Source organism: Tyto alba, unplaced genomic scaffold, assembly GCF_018691265.1.
Source record: "Tyto alba isolate M040663 unplaced genomic scaffold, T.alba_DEE_v4.0 Super-Scaffold_7, whole genome shotgun sequence".
NCBI classification, from domain to species: Eukaryota; Metazoa; Chordata; class Aves; order Strigiformes; family Tytonidae; genus Tyto; species Tyto alba.
This window is the reverse complement of record NW_024881328.1, coordinates 17,243,157-17,260,551: the sequence shown is the minus strand read 5'-3', so window position 1 is coordinate 17,260,551 and position 17,395 is coordinate 17,243,157. Positions and strand designations below refer to the sequence as shown.

The 17,395-nt window shown below is 51.5% G+C and overlaps 1 protein-coding gene across 1 annotated transcript in view; it reads right to left on the bottom strand.

Annotated features, from left to right (window-relative positions):
* The window catches only part of IGFBP2 (insulin like growth factor binding protein 2), a 64,399-nt gene extending 47,705 nt beyond the window's left edge, over positions 1 to 16,694 (bottom strand). Inside the window, exon 1 of the mRNA XM_033003894.2 lies at positions 16,226 to 16,694. Within this exon, the coding sequence (XP_032859785.2) occupies positions 16,226 to 16,628 (403 nt within the window). The 5' untranslated portion in view covers positions 16,629 to 16,694. The remainder of the gene's footprint in view (positions 1 to 16,225) is intronic.
* Positions 16,695 to 17,395: the final 701 nt, after the last annotated feature.

The following is a 17,395-nucleotide window of genomic DNA, read 5'->3' as shown; positions in this document are numbered from 1 at the left end:
GCCCCATCTTGGAGGGAGAGCGCCAGGACTAGAACATCTCAGTACAGCTGCAACAGAGAAGACAAGCTCTCTCCAAATGCCCTTGAGAAAGAGAGCAAGTAGGAAAACCCCAAAGTAGTTCAAATTCTTTCACGGGTTTTTATAAAGCAATTGTGTTTGCATGAAAACCAGGACAGTGCAAACACCTGGGGTCTGTTTGGGGCCTTTTGGTTTGGCTGATGACCTGGAAAAAAAGGAAATAAAACTGGACATATAGCAAATGTTCCAGGTTTTGGTTTTGCTTGGGTTTAATCACAGCAGTAACAGCAAGCAAGTCAAAAAGGTCAGCTTATGGTCAAACCCAAGACTTCTTCTTCGTCCTTTCGGAAGGAAAAGAAATAGAAGACTGTGACTGGTATTGGGGCCAGTTGGGTTGAGGGGAGGCTGCACACCAGCAGCTCCACCAAGGAGGTATGTTTATGGCACAGTTTCATCAAGAACTGATAGAGCAATGAAAACACAAGCCACCAAGAGCCTGGCCATTTGGGACCCCCACACCCACTGAGCCAGAGATCTGGGGGCTCCCGCAGCTGCTGCTCAGGGGGCTCACCAGGCCAAGCAGGATCACTGTGTTCCTCCAGGATCTCCCACCAGACACCACCAGCTGCTCACGCCAACTGAAATGGCATCATTTCACAAGACCCAAGTGTTACAGTGCAGGAGCCCAGGTAGATTGTGTTCATGCCTTGGGCAAAGGAAGAGCTTGGGCTCCTCTTCACACATCCTGGGTCAGTGGGTAAACTGGTGGCATGCTAGTTGGGGCCACTTTTGAGAGTCTCACTGTTCATTCCCTTCACTTTCTTTAACAATGCTTAAATGGTAAACTTTTTTTGCTGCTTGTCTCCCTCAACATCTTTGAAAGCTTGTTTTGAGGTTCCTTTGTGCTCTCAAGGAAAAATGCCAGTATTTCAAAGTTACCTGAATAAAACCTTAGATTTTGCTCTTTTTTCTTTTTTTTTTTTTTTTTAATGGTTTGGCAAGCAAACTGAAATGACCAACCCCAAGCAGGAACCAACATGTGGACTCCATCATAGTCAGACCCAGAGCGTGCCACCTCTACAGCTCCCAGCCATGCTCATGCAGAGCTCTGCATCTGATGCTCCCACCCCAGCGTGACAGCTGCTGACAGCTCCTCTCTCTGAAGCAATGGCAGGTTTCAGCAGGTCTTCACCAAGCCAGACAGGTCAAAATGAGCCTGCTAGCACCCCACTGAAAATATGCAAAGTTAATCTGAGAGCAGGCTTTGGGAAAGAAGGTGAAGCTGGCAGAAATGCAGCAAGAGAAGACAAGAGGAAGACAGAGAGTGCAGCACTTTACAGCAGGAAAAAGATAAACCTGCTGACCAAAAAAATGCAATGAGAAAAATGTACAGGGCTCTAGGGAAAAAAAAAAAAAAAAAAACAGCTAAGGGAGAAGGCAAGAGGATCTGGGATGAACACCCTGGCTTGAATGCACATGGTCAGTATGGGTATAATTGGTGCATATTTTCTTCTCAGCACCAAGGAGATCCCAGAAGGCCCCCAAAAGCCTTTTGTAAATTAGGACCAAGCTCTTGACTTCTCCTGGGTGAAGCAGCTGATGGATCGTTTCCTACCCATCGGGCTTTCATCCTACAAAAGTCCAGGCTTCTGCTTTTGGAAAGAACATTAAAATAAACTCCAAAAAACCCCAGGGGATTTTGCATTGGAGCCCTTTCAGTGTTTTCCTCACTCCGACATCTTCAAACTAGGTGATACGTGGCACCATCGTGGTTTCTGTAATGCTCATCACTGGAGCAACTAGTAGGCTGTTCAGTCCAAGAAACATGCTCTCCTGAGATACAGTCCCATCACTGGGTCTTTCTGGACCAAAGAATAAGTATCCCCAAGAACCACATACCCAGCAGTACCTGCCTCAGCTTCCTTGTCTTTCAGCTGGGGCTTTCACAGTGCAGCAGAGGCCAAATGCAAATGCCCACGGCCAGTCAGTGCCTGGAGGCAGCAGAAGCACAGTTGGGGAGGGATGAGATTAATTACATGAATAATAAACAGCCGGATGCCAGCTCCCACCCCACGCAGCTCAAATGGCAGCACAGGGGATGCAGGAGGGAAGTGAGCAGCTCAAAACCCCGACAAGCTCCCAAATGAGGCTAGTCTTACACTGTTCCAGCTACGGACCTGCATCTTGGCCTTCAGAAGGGCCAGGAAAATCCTGCACATTTTCTTTAGAAATGAGCACAACAGTGAAAAGCCCCCAGTAGGAGAGTTTTCCTTTCAGCCTGACCTGGACTGTCCTGTGTATCCGCCACGAGGGCACGGCTGCTGGGAGCCAGCTCGCCTGCTCGGGGAGGAGAAAAGGGAAGTTAACTTTCGCAGCCAAAAGAAAATAGGGAGTTCTTTTCAGATGGCAGGAATGTAACCGTGACGTTTAGTCACTTGCTATTTCTGCTTCCCGGGTATGTCTCTCTACAGTAAAGCCCCTGGATAGAAGTCTCTAAGGCAGCACTGCAGCGTGTGTTCACCCGAACTGGTGTCTAAACCCACTCCGAGGTCCCTACACTGGCTCTTTGGGGAGCTGCAGGGTTTTCAGAGAGGTTCAGTCTCGCTCGCTCTGTGCCTTGGCTGCCTTAAAACAAATGCGTGTGTCTAGCTGGAAAAAGAGCAAACCTGCAACCCTAAGGCCGCTCAGGGTCTGACTCACCAGCTGAAAACAGCAAAGCCCTGCTCTCCCTGTGACAAGCAAGCCAGGGCACGACGACCTGCAAGCCAGGACACAACAGCAGCACTGCACTGCACCAGCCCCTGCGCTGAGTGAGGCTGGGTTCGGAGCGGAGGGGAATCAACCAACCAACCCTGCCTCCGGCTCTGAGATGCAGCCGTTCACTGCTGTCATGATGGGGAAATTGCATTTGCTCCATGTCGAGCCGCAGTGGTGAGTGACCCTACCTGAGGGCATTGCTCCTGCAACAAAGCTAGTACCCCTGGCTGAACTCCCCAGCTCCATCACGGGGACACTACCTGATCCGCCGTGCCCCAGTCCCTGCCAGGCTGTGGCTGCACGCCCTCCAGGCACCATGCATACTTCCACGGTTGCAGAGAGAAGAAGGCAACCTCTCTTGGGGTTACTCCAGTACAGGGCAGACTGCACACCTTGCACAACAAGCCCCAGGTGCCGGCGTCAGGCAGTCAGCTCAGCTCGGGTCACGCTGCCGACACCACTCAGCCCGTGATTTCAGGGGTTTCCAAAGAACAGCCGGGTCTGCTGGCTGCTCACAGAGGTACCTTCTTCGTTGTGTTACTGCAATAATTGCAGTCTTGCATTGCAGACACTTTCAGCCACACTGCCTAAAGTCCCAGCCATTCACAGTTCTTTTTTGGACAAAATTTTGGGAACTTCTCCCATTAAAAATTTTTGTAAATCAGACAAAAGACCACTGCTTCAAGGTAAGAGTTACAAAAGCTTACTGCAGACTCTGTAGAGTATGTAATTTGTATGGCAGAGGGCAGTCCGCAGTGGGTTGTAAACACTCTCACAGGAGTGTTCACACACACACCACTGAGCTCGATGTCAGTCTTGAACATGGGTAATGATGATGGGAGACAAGCAAGATGCATAATTTAACTGCCAAAAAATACAGCTTCATCACAGGATGCCATAGAGGGGATATGCATTCGGTTGACTATCCTTGAATAAACAGGGAAAATAGAAGAACTGGGGAAAAACAAAACAAAACAAAACAAAAAAAAACAGACTCAGTTAAATATTTATAGGAGGCTGCTGCATTTCAATCGCAAGCAGTTTTTTAGGTCAGCTGGGACATTTCAGCTCTGCCAGGGCAGAGGAGTTCCACAGGACAGGACACTGCTGACAGCCACAACCTGGAGGAGGCTGAACTCTCCTAGCACGTAACTCAAAGAAAAAACAGACTTGGGCAGGGTTGTGGTTCCACTGGGCACAGCCCAAGTGGTGGAACCTTCCCTTCTCAGCACGGCTGCTGCTCCTGAACGCGCGAGGTGGCAGGAGATGGGAACGGGTAGCAAACTACATTTGTAAGAGCAACCTCAAATTGGTCTTGTACATAGAGATCTTCCTATCCCGAAGCCTCAAGACACCGCAGTGATGTACACAGACCAGGGTTTGCTTGCCACCCCCAGCGCTCGAATCCTCGCTGCTAGTAGTCAGGAGGGCAGCTCACACCACCAAGAAGGTACCTCTGTGAGCAGCTGGCAGTGCTTTGGAAACCTCTGAAACCACAGTCTGAGCGGTGTCAGCAGCGTGATGGGTTTCCATAGCACTGTTGCCACCTTGCAAGGCTCACTCCATACTCTTTTCATAAATTCCCAATTTGTGCTCTGCTGGCTACCACCTAAGGCAGGATTATGGGCTTGATGGGCATTTGGCCAGGTTGGTCTGCTGCCTGGTCATTTCTGCACTGCCCAAGCACTTTCACCACGGTCTGAATTTACAAAGGTTGGTTTCAGCATGTGTGGGACCAGCCTAATGGCCAGGGTGAATGTAGCAAATCCTTGAAACCAGCCCGATAAAATGCATAAACAGAGAAATAGAGGGAAGCAATGACTGAAATCAGTAACAAACATTGCTACAAAGACGGATGCATTCTAACTGTCTGAGATTAGAAGAATCTATGTCTGCATTATCATTATTTATTCTTTACCAGGCACATTTTATTAATGCTGAAAATTTTGTGTTTCAGCCCTTTGTCAAGTCAGCTGACCTTAGTCCCTGCAGGATGAGGGTCACAATTCTCAAGAGGGCTGAGCACAAACCAAACAATGCTTTGTGTGGTGGGACCTGGCAGGAACTTTACCACCTCCCTGGTCAGCTTTGCCATGTTGAATTCACTTCATCCAAAACAAGGGGAAAAAAAAAAAAAAAAGCAAAGAAATCAAGCCCTCATTCACAAAGGTGGGGGTTGAGCAGAAGGGAAAGGTTAGATTCAAAAGGAGAACCCCCCTGTCCAAACACAAGTATCTGAAGCAATATTCATAGAGCAAACACTAGAACAACCAGCAAGACGTGTGCATTTTGCACACCTGCCTCTTACCAGCAGGCAAATCTCAAGACAACATCAGTGCTTCTAAAAAGGGATTAAAATAAAAGCACACTGAGTTCGTGGACCTTTGTTTAAAAGTCACATGAGAGATGGTAAGTTTCTACAGGCTGACTAGCCACAAACATAAGTAAGGGAAAGTTATCAGCTCTGGGCTCCCACAATATTTACTCAGTCTAATGTTATTCTGACTACCCTCAAGCAGACCTTTCCAAAGTCCCGTGCTGTCATTTTTATGGCATACCCTTGACCACAACTCAAATGCAGAGCACCTTTTCTCAAGGGTATTTCCAAGCACTTTACTACCACAGAAGCAGTGTCCTTGCAAGGTAAGAACAGTGCTATGGAAACCCATGCTATGGGGAGAGGAGGCTGAAGGCGTGCAGCCTCCACTGTGCAACATCCAAGGGTCAGATCTGAACACTGTATCGATCTGCAACTGTGGGAGTAATTAAAAAGCCTAAATGAATGGCTTAAGCCAAGGGGTTGAGAGAAGACACCCTCATGGAGCAGGCTGGGGCGTTTTAGTGGCTGCAACTGATCTAAAACTTGGGTTTAGATCTCATCTGGCCAAAAGCCACAGCTTGGGAAGCACGTCTGGTGGAGGATGTCGGTATACTCTGTGTGTTTCCTCACAAAGGCTAGGGATACCAGTTCTTATTTTTAGTACTATTTTCATTTCTTCATGTAATGAGTTCAGTGTTTCAGGCAGCCCTGGAGGAGCAGGAAGGACATGTCCTGTAATAAAACTAATTAATTCATGTGGAATTTCTAGCCATTATTGTGAAAGTGGCCAAATTCCTCACTCCTGAAAAGCTGCCAAAATGGCCATTAATCTGGCTGTGGTCATGGGTAGGATTCCTGTGGCCTTCTGCAACACCCGAATGGCCCTCGGGACAGAGACTGCAGAAACCAAAGTGGATGTTGTTATTTCCTCACACCGAACTCCCACAGCCCGAGTTTTACTAAACAAGACAGTTGCCTCAGAGGGCTCTGTGCCAAATTCCTCCCAGTGCCCCCAGACCAAGCATGCCTCAGCCATATGCACATAGGTCTAAGACCTTCCTAGACCTCCAAAACCAGCCCGAATCAGGCATTTCAGCACTATTCAAAGCTCTACAGACCAACCATTTACACCTGTCCAGCCTTGGCCATGCTCTCAGTGACAGGTGCCCTGAAGGGAACAGGGTACCAGATTTGTCCTGGAGACATCATAAGTTGTATTCCCACCACCCAGCTGGGCGTGGTAGGAGGCAGAGGTTTTTTGGTCCCATCCGCAGGCAGTGGGAAGCTGAGCTCCTCCACAGAGAAATTCCAGGCAAGAATCTCATCAACCAAAATCCCCCAATAATGCACAAGAATTAATGGAATCTGTCTCACTCCCTGCGAGTTGGGGGTGACAGGGTCTGTGGGGCCTGGCAGGGAAAAAAAAAACATGGAATAAACTTATTTTAGTCACTAAAATCAACAACAACAAAATGACTCAGAAATCCCACAGCGAGCTGACCTGTTGTGTAAGAAAGCACCATTTTGCCATAGTCCCGTTTTTCTCTCCCAATTCTGGACTGCTCTTTAAATTCAGGGATAGATTAGATAGGTTAGATAGATTAGATTAGTGCTGTCCCATCATCCAGTCCCAGGAATGGCAATATTTTCTGAACAGCACTAGAAATCCAGACTTTCTGCCCCAAATGTCCGGTGTAATGGACTACCTGTAACAATGTGGATTTTTAACAGTCTAAACGAAATCCTGCCAAAACCACCTCTGCACAAGCCGTGGAGGCAGCAGTGTTCCCCATGGCCAAAGGAAGAGGTCCTCTATTATGGCCAGCCATTGTTCTAGGCCTCCTCATCCCAGTTTCCATCATGGCAGATGATTTACCTGTCCACTCACACCACAGTCAGATCAAGATGGTACAGCAGTGATTTCCCTGCACTTGTATCAATCCAGTTCACATGATGTTCAGAAGAAAGGAAAGTGTCCTTTACACATCAGGGATCGTATCAAGCTCATGGCCTTTGGTTAGTGGTGGGTACTATGCTAGAAAAAGAATGGCTGTTGGAGCCCAGTAGTGCAGAGAGAGAGAAGGTTCCGCCACAGGAACATTGTTCTTGACCAGCTGGACTAAGAGATGCTTTTTCAGAGCCTGGGATGGAGCCTGGAGCAATTCTTCCAACCTTCAGAAAGCAGTGGTTAGTGTTATCACTCAGCACTTTCCTCACACTGGTTCAGCTTCAACCTAGAGGAGCAAAGCAAGTACCATGTGGAGGGGGATTGCAGCACCCCTGAGAAGCGATCCCAAGAAGCAAGACATAATTCACCAATGTAACTGGAATTTGTCTTTAGCACAGGCACTGCAGGGTGAGCGAGGAGGACCGGGAGAAACAAAAAACAGCCACAGAAAGTTCCGGGGCTGTTGTGTCAGCCTCACTGAAACAGAAACACCACGGTGGCCAACCACTCCGACGCTACAACCTCCACGTCAAACTCTCCTGGCAGCCAGGATACGGAGGACACAAACCAGGCACCCTGGGGAGCCCCTGAGCCAGCCGCCTTGGATTATCCACACCCTCGGTAGCTACACATCCCTGCCGGGACTACGGGGCAGAGCCCCAGCACCGGGTCTGGGCTCCAATGGCGTGGGACAACGGAGCCCCACACCGGCCACCCCTCCCGCTCCTCCTCCTCATGCCGTTTCTGTTCGCTAAACCTGAGTTCCTCTCCCCGTTTCTGCTTGCTTTTTGAAGTGCCAGATGAAACAGCACCAGATGGAGGCGAGCCGCTCGCCCGCTGAAAGCAACGGGAGACGAGCGTTTCCACATGGGCTGTGTGGGAGGGCTGCCACCATGCCGGTCGCAAACCCTGCATCGCCCCGTGGCTCAGCTTGCAGCCGAACAGCGCGCCGAGCACCGCAGACAAAACCTCCTGGATTCAAACAGAAAATGACCCCCCAGGCAACTTTCTAGATGCGGGAAAAAAAAAAAAAAAAAAGGTCAGATTCTGGACAGTTTCACTGCTTCTGCTCTTCTGCCTTCACTGGGGCCACTCAGGATCTGTCCTGCTCCCCTTGAGAGCAGAACTTGGGACTTCTACAATACAGGGCACTCCCTACCCTATAGGAGACAGGTCATACTGGGAGACACACGCCTGATCTTTGGAGGTACCAAGAAGGTCTTGGAGGATACCCAAAACCACAAAAGCACCTTCAACAACTCACTGCACCCACCAGTCCCCTCAGACCGAACCAGTAAGTGCTCCCGAGACATGGACCTCAGGTGCCCACCCTTTTTTAGTTTTAAAACAGCAAGAGGAAAATGTGGGAAGGTTATCAGACAACCTCCTCACCAAGCCAAGAGAAGTCCATTAGCAGGGACTGGGTCTTCTACAGCTAGCCACAATACCTGAGAACAGACTGCCCTGGCTGAAATCTGAAAAGCAAGATCTTACAGGGAAATCTCACCGTGGTCTTGAGCAAAAATACTGGGCAAAGCTTCATGAATTTTCCCAACATAGTAGGGCTACAGGCCTCGCCCATAGATGATGCCATGCAAGTGACTGCAACAGCATGTCACTGCTGTAGGCATCCTGCATCACCTGTCCACGAGGACAAGCTGCGAGGAGTCACAAAAACTCTAATATTCCCTCCTTCCAGTAAGGTGTTGGAAACATTATTAATTTCAAGGGCAGAGCATGAGAAATCCCCTCATCCCACCTGAACTGGTTTATCTGCAGAAAACTGTAAGGAAAAGCAGGGATTTCAACACAGTCCAATTCCCACCAGTGCTTTGTGTCACTCTCAATTAAAGTCCAGAATGAAATACCAAGAAATCGTTCCTCACAGCCGGCAGAATTAATGGGATCTTTGACTACAGAGAGCACTAGGCAGTGAACTTGTTCCCTTACCAGCCAAGAGGCACAGTGCAGCTTTCTTCAGAATAAAAGCTGCAATGTCAAAGGATAGTTTAAGGCTTATAAAAGTGACCTGATGTTTCCCGGTACTCCAGTATGTAAGAAGGCACATGATTACTGACCCTTTCCTTTCTAAAACAATTTATTTCTACCATAAACTGATGCAGCAAGAGACTACCTTCCCACTGGTATCTAGCTAAATTACGTGTGGGGCAGAACACTGAACAGAAGACCATAATGCAGTTACAACAAGCTGTCAAATGCTGGGCTGCAGCAAAGCTCCGATAACTCTGCACTAACACCTTTCTCTTGAGCCTTTGCCTAGGATAGCCATCACATCACGTTTGATTGTAATTAGATGTCAACTTGCACGTTTAATGAGGTCATGCTTGGCCAGTTCGTGAATGAGACACACCTCCCAGCTTGCTGGCAGTGACCGCTGAAAGTAGGCAAAGATGTTTCAGTCAGACTCCATCTGCTGAAGATAGTTTATCTTTGTGGAAATAATAGTAAAACTGGATTTGCAATCTGCTAAACTGGCAGAAAACTCATCCTTCCGGAAAAGTGAGGATTTGGTTGGGTTAACTCCCTGTCGTGGCTCACCTGTGGTCCAGACAAAGACCAAGACCCGTATGATGGATCACGAGGATGTGCACCGGGGCAGGGAGGGCATGGGGCGCGACTGCCATGAGGTCAGCTCAGCAGGCATGAAAGGCAGGCAAGAACAATCTGCCCAACATGTTAGGACCCACAGCAAGGATTTTTCCTTTCCTCCCAAGACCCTGCCAGCAGCATGCACCATGGTTAGCCTCCGAATCCCACAGCACACTCAGCACGCGTGAGGCATCATGCTGTTGCCTGGCACAAAGAAAAGGAACACGTAATAACTCCATGGAGCACTAACGCAGCTTTCCCCACAAGGCTAATGCCACCAGGTAAAGCCTCACTCTTCCACTGAGGACAAACTTGCCTCTTCTGGCAGATGCTGACAGCCAGCAAGGACAAGTTGGAAAGCCCAATGTGTTCAGTATGTGCTGCTAAGGACACCCTCAAAAGCGGTCACACAGGCACTGATTCAGGCAGCACTTCCCCAGGGAAGAGCTAGGGGTGAAGATGGGTGGAAACGATAGTGGAAGCACATGCAATGGCATCCCTCTGATACGGAAGGAGTCTGCTAAGCAGCCACTGGATCCAAGTTACATATTTCACCCTGATTCAAGGAAATAAACCAAGAATTCTTACACCTGGAAACTCAGTACACTCTTCCCGCAACAGAAATGCTTTAAAAGCATCTTTACATTTTACCTTGGCCTTCCTCTTACTCTGTCTGCCTAAAGAAAAAGATCCTCCCTGAAGGAATCAGAGCTCCAGCAGGGAAGGCAGACGTAACCGTGCTCAGAAAGCTGGAATTGCCCAATCCAAGCAGAAATGCAAAAAATCCAGTAGGGAAACTGCTGTTCATCCCAGCTCCTTAGTGCTGAACATACAAAGGAAAAGCAGGTACAGGAGTGCTGCTGGCCACTGGGATGAAACCCTGCCTTCACAAATCCAGTCATGATTTGTGGGTAACATTGACGGCAGCACATCGAGCAGATAAATTAGCCCCAGCTAATGGTGCAGCCAGGTCTAGTACAGAGCCATACACAAAACACACCTCTCACATTCCAGTTTTCACTGTTTTGCCTCCTGAATTGTTTATCTCGGCTCAATTCCTGGATGTGGATAAAACAAACGACATGGATTTTCTCACAGACGAGGCTTCTTGCTGTTCCCTTGACAAATACCATGCTCAGCGAGTATGAGCCTGGAACCCAGAGGAAAGGAAACAACTGCAAAGGGCAAGAAGGAAACAGATCATCTGCAAAGGGACAGCATGAAAACACATTTCTCCTTAGAACCAGAGCCTTGAAATCTTCCCAGGCTTCCCCCTCCCTCCAAACCACCATTTTCACATTGCTATCACCCCCACCACAGCAAATTCTAGTGGGACTGCAGCAGAAGTTAGCATTATGTTCACAAAGCTGCTCTACAAGGTGTTATTTATTGTCTTAATACTTAAAGATGATAGCCAGGCCAGGGCCTGACCGGGGTAGCTCTTGACCAGAAACAGCTGCTGGGAAGGAGCTTGGAGACCTGGTCCATCTACTGGCAAAGCCCCAGAGGCAGTGAGGACCGATGAGCTGTGTGGATTTTTTTCCTTCACATTCATCCTTAGAGCTGCTCTTAATGGCATTTCACTTTTAATAATTTCTTCCAAGGCAAGGAGCTCTGCAGACGTTCAGTTCGTCCTGGGCAGAGCCGCTGTAGTGGCTGTGGACATACTAATGCACTCCTGTGGATTTGGTTTTTGCAGTTGGCTTCTCTGGTGTCTAGTAATGTCCAGGCTTGCCTAAGCCAGGCTGAATGCCTGGTTGCAGCACTTGTAACTAACCCCACTCTTGCTTATCTGCTTCTGCCTCAAAAGGAGTCTAGCACAGGAGAGGGGGACACTCATAGCCTGGCTCTCCTCTACCCCTCACCCACTTTTTAGCAACACAGTGCCTTCAGGATGTCCACTGCTGCATTAGATCTGGCCAGCTTGACTGACAGGGTCAGAAGTTGTGGGGGCAGAAGGACAGATACACACATGCACATGCAGATCATGATGGATGCTTCATTTCCTTATAAAAGCAGGAGAAAAGCAGAAGTCTTCCTGGCAATTCAGTGGACGTGAAAAATGCACTCAGCATTACTGGCATGGTTTTCAAGTTGCTGTTAAAATTCCACTTATATTATGCTACCTCCAACCTCAGAGTCTTCTGTGTTTTGGAGCAATACATTAAACTGTCTTTTAGCAGCTGCCTGCCAAGGGGAAATGGAGGTTTTGACATTTGACCCATAAGGAAGGATGTGTGGCATTTGGGGCTACCCAAATAAGGATTTTAGTTGGATGCTAAAACAAGCTGTGTTTTTAACAGTTAACTATTTTGATGCTGTTTTTGTATCATGGGAGTTCAAAGTGGAGTCCCTGACCAGGTGAATGAGGCAACCCCAGCCCCGCAAGTTCAAGTTTGCCTGGAGCCACATTCTTTGCACAGCTCTCTTTCCATTTGGAAAGGTTACTTTGCACTGGCATAGACTAAAAAAAAAACACATTTGTTTTAATAAAGAAGTGAGATTCCAAAGCACGACTCAATAGCCAGCAGTGGGTTCTGAGGAAGATCCCACTGAATTAGTACAAATATCCCAACAACAAAATAAAACAATACTACAAAGCCAACTGAACTGCACTGGCAAAGGGAAAAAAAAATCCCTTAACTGGTCAGCTTTGAACAGTGGCTCAAGAATGTTTTTTTCAGAGTGGAACAAGATTTATTCCTAGGACCTTGTCTCCATGAGGAGAAACGGATGTTCTTCAGCTATTCTCATAACTTGGGCACGACAATTTAGGACATTTGCTGACATAGCTAAGATCTGCCCTGCCCCACCTCCTGGCACAAGTTCCCACCTTGGAGCAGCACCAGCACCCTCCTGCACCTTGAGCCAGTTCAGGTCACTGATCTGACAGAAAAACCACTGACTTGTTTCCTGGGGCTGGCTTTCTGCAGGATTAGCTCCTGAACCAGCCTACTCTGACACAAGGTGAGAGCTACACCCAGCAGAAAAAAGGGAGAAGGATATTGCAGCTGAGACCTGGACAAGACCACGCAAGCCCCCGATTCCAGTTCATCACGGCCAAAGCAGAGGACAGCATCCCCAACCCCCAGCTGAGACTGCAGAGGTTGAGAGACCCCTGCGGTACCTGAAACACCTCTCAAAGCACGTCATCGTGTCTCTGGGACCCATTTGGTGCTGGGCCACCCTAGACCTGCTTGGAATGAAGATCGCTATCGAGGACTGGGTCATTATCTGTCAGGACACAGGCTGCTAACGCGACATACAGACAGCCCTCGCTCTGCTCCCCCATGTCCTGGCAGACCTCGGGCACATCAATTAGCCCACCTGCAAAACAGCGTGCCGATCTCACCGAGGTGATGAAAGAATAAACACACTCGAGACTGGCACGAACTCCCGAGCTCCGCGCACACAATAACAACCCTCTGTCCCCAGCTCAGGCGCTTCCAGTCAGCAGTACGTAAAGCTTGTTATGCGATGACCTGAAATAAACTGTAAAAGAGTGTGGTCCAGTGGCATCGAAACTATTTCAGAGGCCCCGATCCCTGGAGGTGCTGAGCCTCCCTCTCGCTCCCACCACTGACTGGTGGGAGTTTGTGCACTCGCCTCCCCGGGGGGTAGAAGTTCTCAGCCTGATTTCCACAGACGGCTGCTATTTTGTTCCAACATTCCCAACATCTTCAAAATACCCAAAGCCTCTTGTGCAATGAGCAACATCCCCTGCTTCCTAGCTACATGGTGGTTTATGTTACTTTCCGCCTACAACCATTTCAGGATTGGCGTTACAGACCTAAGTGGAAGACTAAACAATGCTGGAGCCACAGCAGGAGAATTTGCAGAGTTTTATTCCTTGTTTCATTTGGGCAATCCTTCTGCCTCTCATCAGCGACAAAAAAACTTGCCAACCTCTTAATTTAGGAATAGCACGAGCTCTGCATTCCAGTCCTGAATCAGCCAAAGGAGCCTTTTAAAGCTGGAAAGGGGAAAAAGGGCAAATACCTTTAAGCACATTAAAAAAAAAAAAAAAAAAAAAAAAAGGAAAAAAAAAAAAAAAGCCTCAACACCTGCCTTTTGCAGGCAAAAACCTGCTCTCAGGGCACTCTTGAAACTAGCTTGACATCAGCATTTGAAAGCGAATTCCAATCCCTGCTCTTTCAGATGCCAGACTGCCTTCCCTGTCACTGTTTTAAATGAAAAGCAAACTCTCCATCATATATGTTTTGCAGGCACGATGCAGATGGAAGCAACGCTGTGAGTCTGAACAGAAGGGTATCAAGTGAAGCTGGCAGATGAGGGTTTTCTTTCTGTTGTGGGTTTGGTTGTTTCTTGGGTTTTTCTGTTACCTTTTTTTTCTAACGGCTACAACAACCTGTTAAAAGTTTTGTAATCTGAAGAGAGCAAACCCTTTTCTAGATGTCCAAGCTCCTCTGCCAAGACATGCTCAACTGTGAATATTCCAGCTGCATGTTTCGCATCACGCTGGTTAAGCATGTGCCAGTATTTTTATTATTCACCCCCTATGGACTTTACAGAGCACCATATACATTAAAGTGTTTTTAAACTGAGCTATTTACGTGTGTGTGTTTTACACACAGAGATATGGTCAAATAAATCACATCCACTGTAAAGGAATAAAGATAATAAAATCAAGCAAAATACCCAGTGAAGTAACATAATTCTGAAATAAAGTCCATAAAAGAAAAAAAAAAAGCAGCATTAACTCAGAAAATCACCTCTCAACCCATCACGGCAATGCTCTCTGCGCGCCCACCCCCCATCCCCCCTCCACAACTTCTTGTAAAATCATAAGCCTGGAAGTCAACGCCAGATTCCTTAAATCTAAATGCCCTTGGCTTCTCCTGAAGAGTGTAAAATTCACTCCCTTGACACTCACATTCTGTAGTCAAGCACAATTCTGCATCAACGTGTTCTCCAGACTCCTGTCTCTCCACCGCCCTTTGCAGCTAGGCAAAGGAGAGGGGACAAGAGTAGGGACAGGAGTGGGGACCGCAGAGGTCACAGTCTGTTTGCATGGAAGCAGAAGCTTGCAACATGCAAGGTTCTCCCTGCTGCTGGTTTTTCTTCACTCCCCTCTCTCCATCTCTGCCCCTCAAGCCCAGGTACCCGGAGCAGCGTGCACAGGTACCCAGCTGCGCCCCCATCCTCCCGGGGAGCAAAGCCCAGAGGTACAGCCTGGTCCAGAGTGCTTTTAAATAAAGCCTCAACAAGAGGAAAGGGAGGGAATTCAAAGTCGTGCTGCTGAACTAATTATGGAAACAGGGTCAGAGCCCCAGTCGTAGCCAGGGGAGCAAAACCACAAAGGAGGCAGAAGTCAAAAAGGGGTGATTTCAAAGGAGAAAGTGCTGGTTTCTACTCCCAGACCTGATTCGGCAATTTTCAACATCCCACAGAAAGGGATAGAGCTTGCGGCCGATCGCAAAGGAAAGAAGGCATTAATAAAACCAAGCTCTGCCGTATCGGCATCCCCAAGAGCGCTCCCTCCCACAGCAATCGCAGCAACAGGTCAGGAGCCTGTTGGCGTTCTCTGTCCTCGGGGCTGTGCCCCCAGGGGACGCTTCTCTTCCCTGGGCACCCAGTGCCTGGACCAGGGGGGGCCAGGACCCCCACGGGAGCTGGCAGCGACCACCCCAGCTCCAAGGTGGGTTCTGATGAGAAGGCAGCCATAGGGAACCGGCTCCCTGCATAGCAGGGGCCGCCCAGTCCCTCAGCCACCCCCCTTCCCCACCATCCAGCACATGGTCCTCCCACACCGCCTCTCCCCGTATCTCTGGGGCACCCGTCACCCTCCAGGGTGATTTTACTCCCCCACTAAACCCAAACCTGACCCTCCACCTCCCTCTGCTCCTCGAAGGAAACCCCCTCCCTTCAGCTGCATCTCCCCAAACTTCACCTTTATCCGCGCCCCCCCCATGGGTTTTCTTCTCTAGAATACCCCAACCTCCACCCTGCCCCGTGGGGCAGCCCCTACATTCCCCTCCGTTATACCCCACCTGTGGGGTTCCTGCCCCGTGCCGGGGAAACCTCTCTAACCCCCGTGGTAGCTGCACCCCCAAATTTTCCCCACTCCCCCCGGGGATGCCCTCACGCTCCTTCCCCCCCTCCCGCGCCCCTCTCATTCCTGCCCGCTTTGTCCCTCCCTGGACTCCCTCCCTCCCCTCTCCCGCAGGGATCCCCCCCTTCCGTGCCCTCCCGAGGGGTCCCTCTGCCCCGGGAGCCCCCCCCCTTCAGAATCCCTTCGTTCCCCGGGCCGGGCCGTGCCGGCGCCCCACCCGGTCCCGGGCGCACGGTGGGTGCCCAGCGCCCCGCGCCCGGGTGCGCAGCGCCCAATGCCCTGTCCCCCGCCGGTGCCCGCAGCGCGGGGCACAGCGCCCGCTACCCCCCCCCCCCCAACACCCCTTCCCCCCCCCCCCAAACCCCCCAAACCCCCCAGGCGGGGTGCGCGGGTGTCCGCTCCCTCGCACGCAGCGCGGGGCTCCGGGTGCCCCGTCCGCTGTGCGCGGCGCTCCGCGCCGTCCCCCGGGGCGGGGTGCGCGGTGCCGGGCGCTGCTCACCTGCGGGGCGCTCGGCGCTGGCGCCGTACTCGGCCGTGTCGCGGCGGCGGGCGCAGGTGCCCTGCCCTTGCACCAGGGCTTGGAGGGGCAGCTCGGCGCCGGGGTCGGGGTAGCAGCGCAAACCGGCGGCGCAGCGCGGCGTGTAAACGCCGCACGCTTCGGCCTCCAGGCGGGCGCACACCGGGCAGCAGCCGCAGCCCGGTTCCCGCACCAGCTCGGGGCAAGGAGGGCGGGCGGCCGGGGGGCAGGCGGCCAGGCGCTCCGCCGTGCAGGGCGGGCAGCGGAACAGCACCTCGGGCAGCGCCGGCCCCGCCAGCGCCAGCGCCGCCGCCGCCGCCGCCACCAGCAGCCGCGGCCAAGCGGCCCGCGCCGCGCCGCCGCGACCGACCCCGCCGAGCGCCATGGCGGGACTGACGGGCGGCGGGGACCGGCAGGTGGACGCGCCGCTCGGGGCCCCCCCCCCCCCGCGGCGCGGTACGGCGCGGAGAGGAGCGGAGCGGAGCGCGGGGCCGGGCGCGGAGCAGCGCGGAGAGGAGCGGAGCGGGGCCGGGCGCGCCAGCGCCGCCGCCGGGTCCTAGAGCCGCCCCCCCCCAACACACACACACACACACACACCCCCCAGCCCGTGCCCGCCCCGTCAGGGTCGGGGCTGCCCCCGAGGGGAGAGGGGGGAGCAGTCCGGGAGGGGGGTCGGGGGCTGCCGCGCGGGAGGTTGGGGGTGCCTCGAAGGGGCAATGGAGAGCGGTGGGAGGGGGGGGTGTGACCATCGCGGGCCGAGGGCGTGCGGCAAGGGGAGTCGGGGTCTGCCCCACGGGGGATGGGGATCTGCCTCGCAAGGGGGTCAGGGGGCTCTCCTGCCGCGTGGAGCGGGGCCGAACCCAGAGGTGCTTCTCCCCCACGGGGGGGGGGGGGGGGGGGGATTGGGGCTTGCCCCACCCTAGTATAGGGAGTGATGGTGATTCTACCCCACAGGAGGGTTGGGGTCTGGCCCCACGGGGACACCCGGTGCTGGAGGGTGAACTAGGTGATCTTCACACCCCCCAGAGAGAGCTGAGAGGGGGGCTTGGGGAAGGCGGGGAGCCCACTCTCCCCCCACTGCCCCAGAAATGCCAGGACGTTGCCATGAGCAGCCGTGTTTCAGGCCGAGTCCCGCCGTGGGGATGAGGGGGC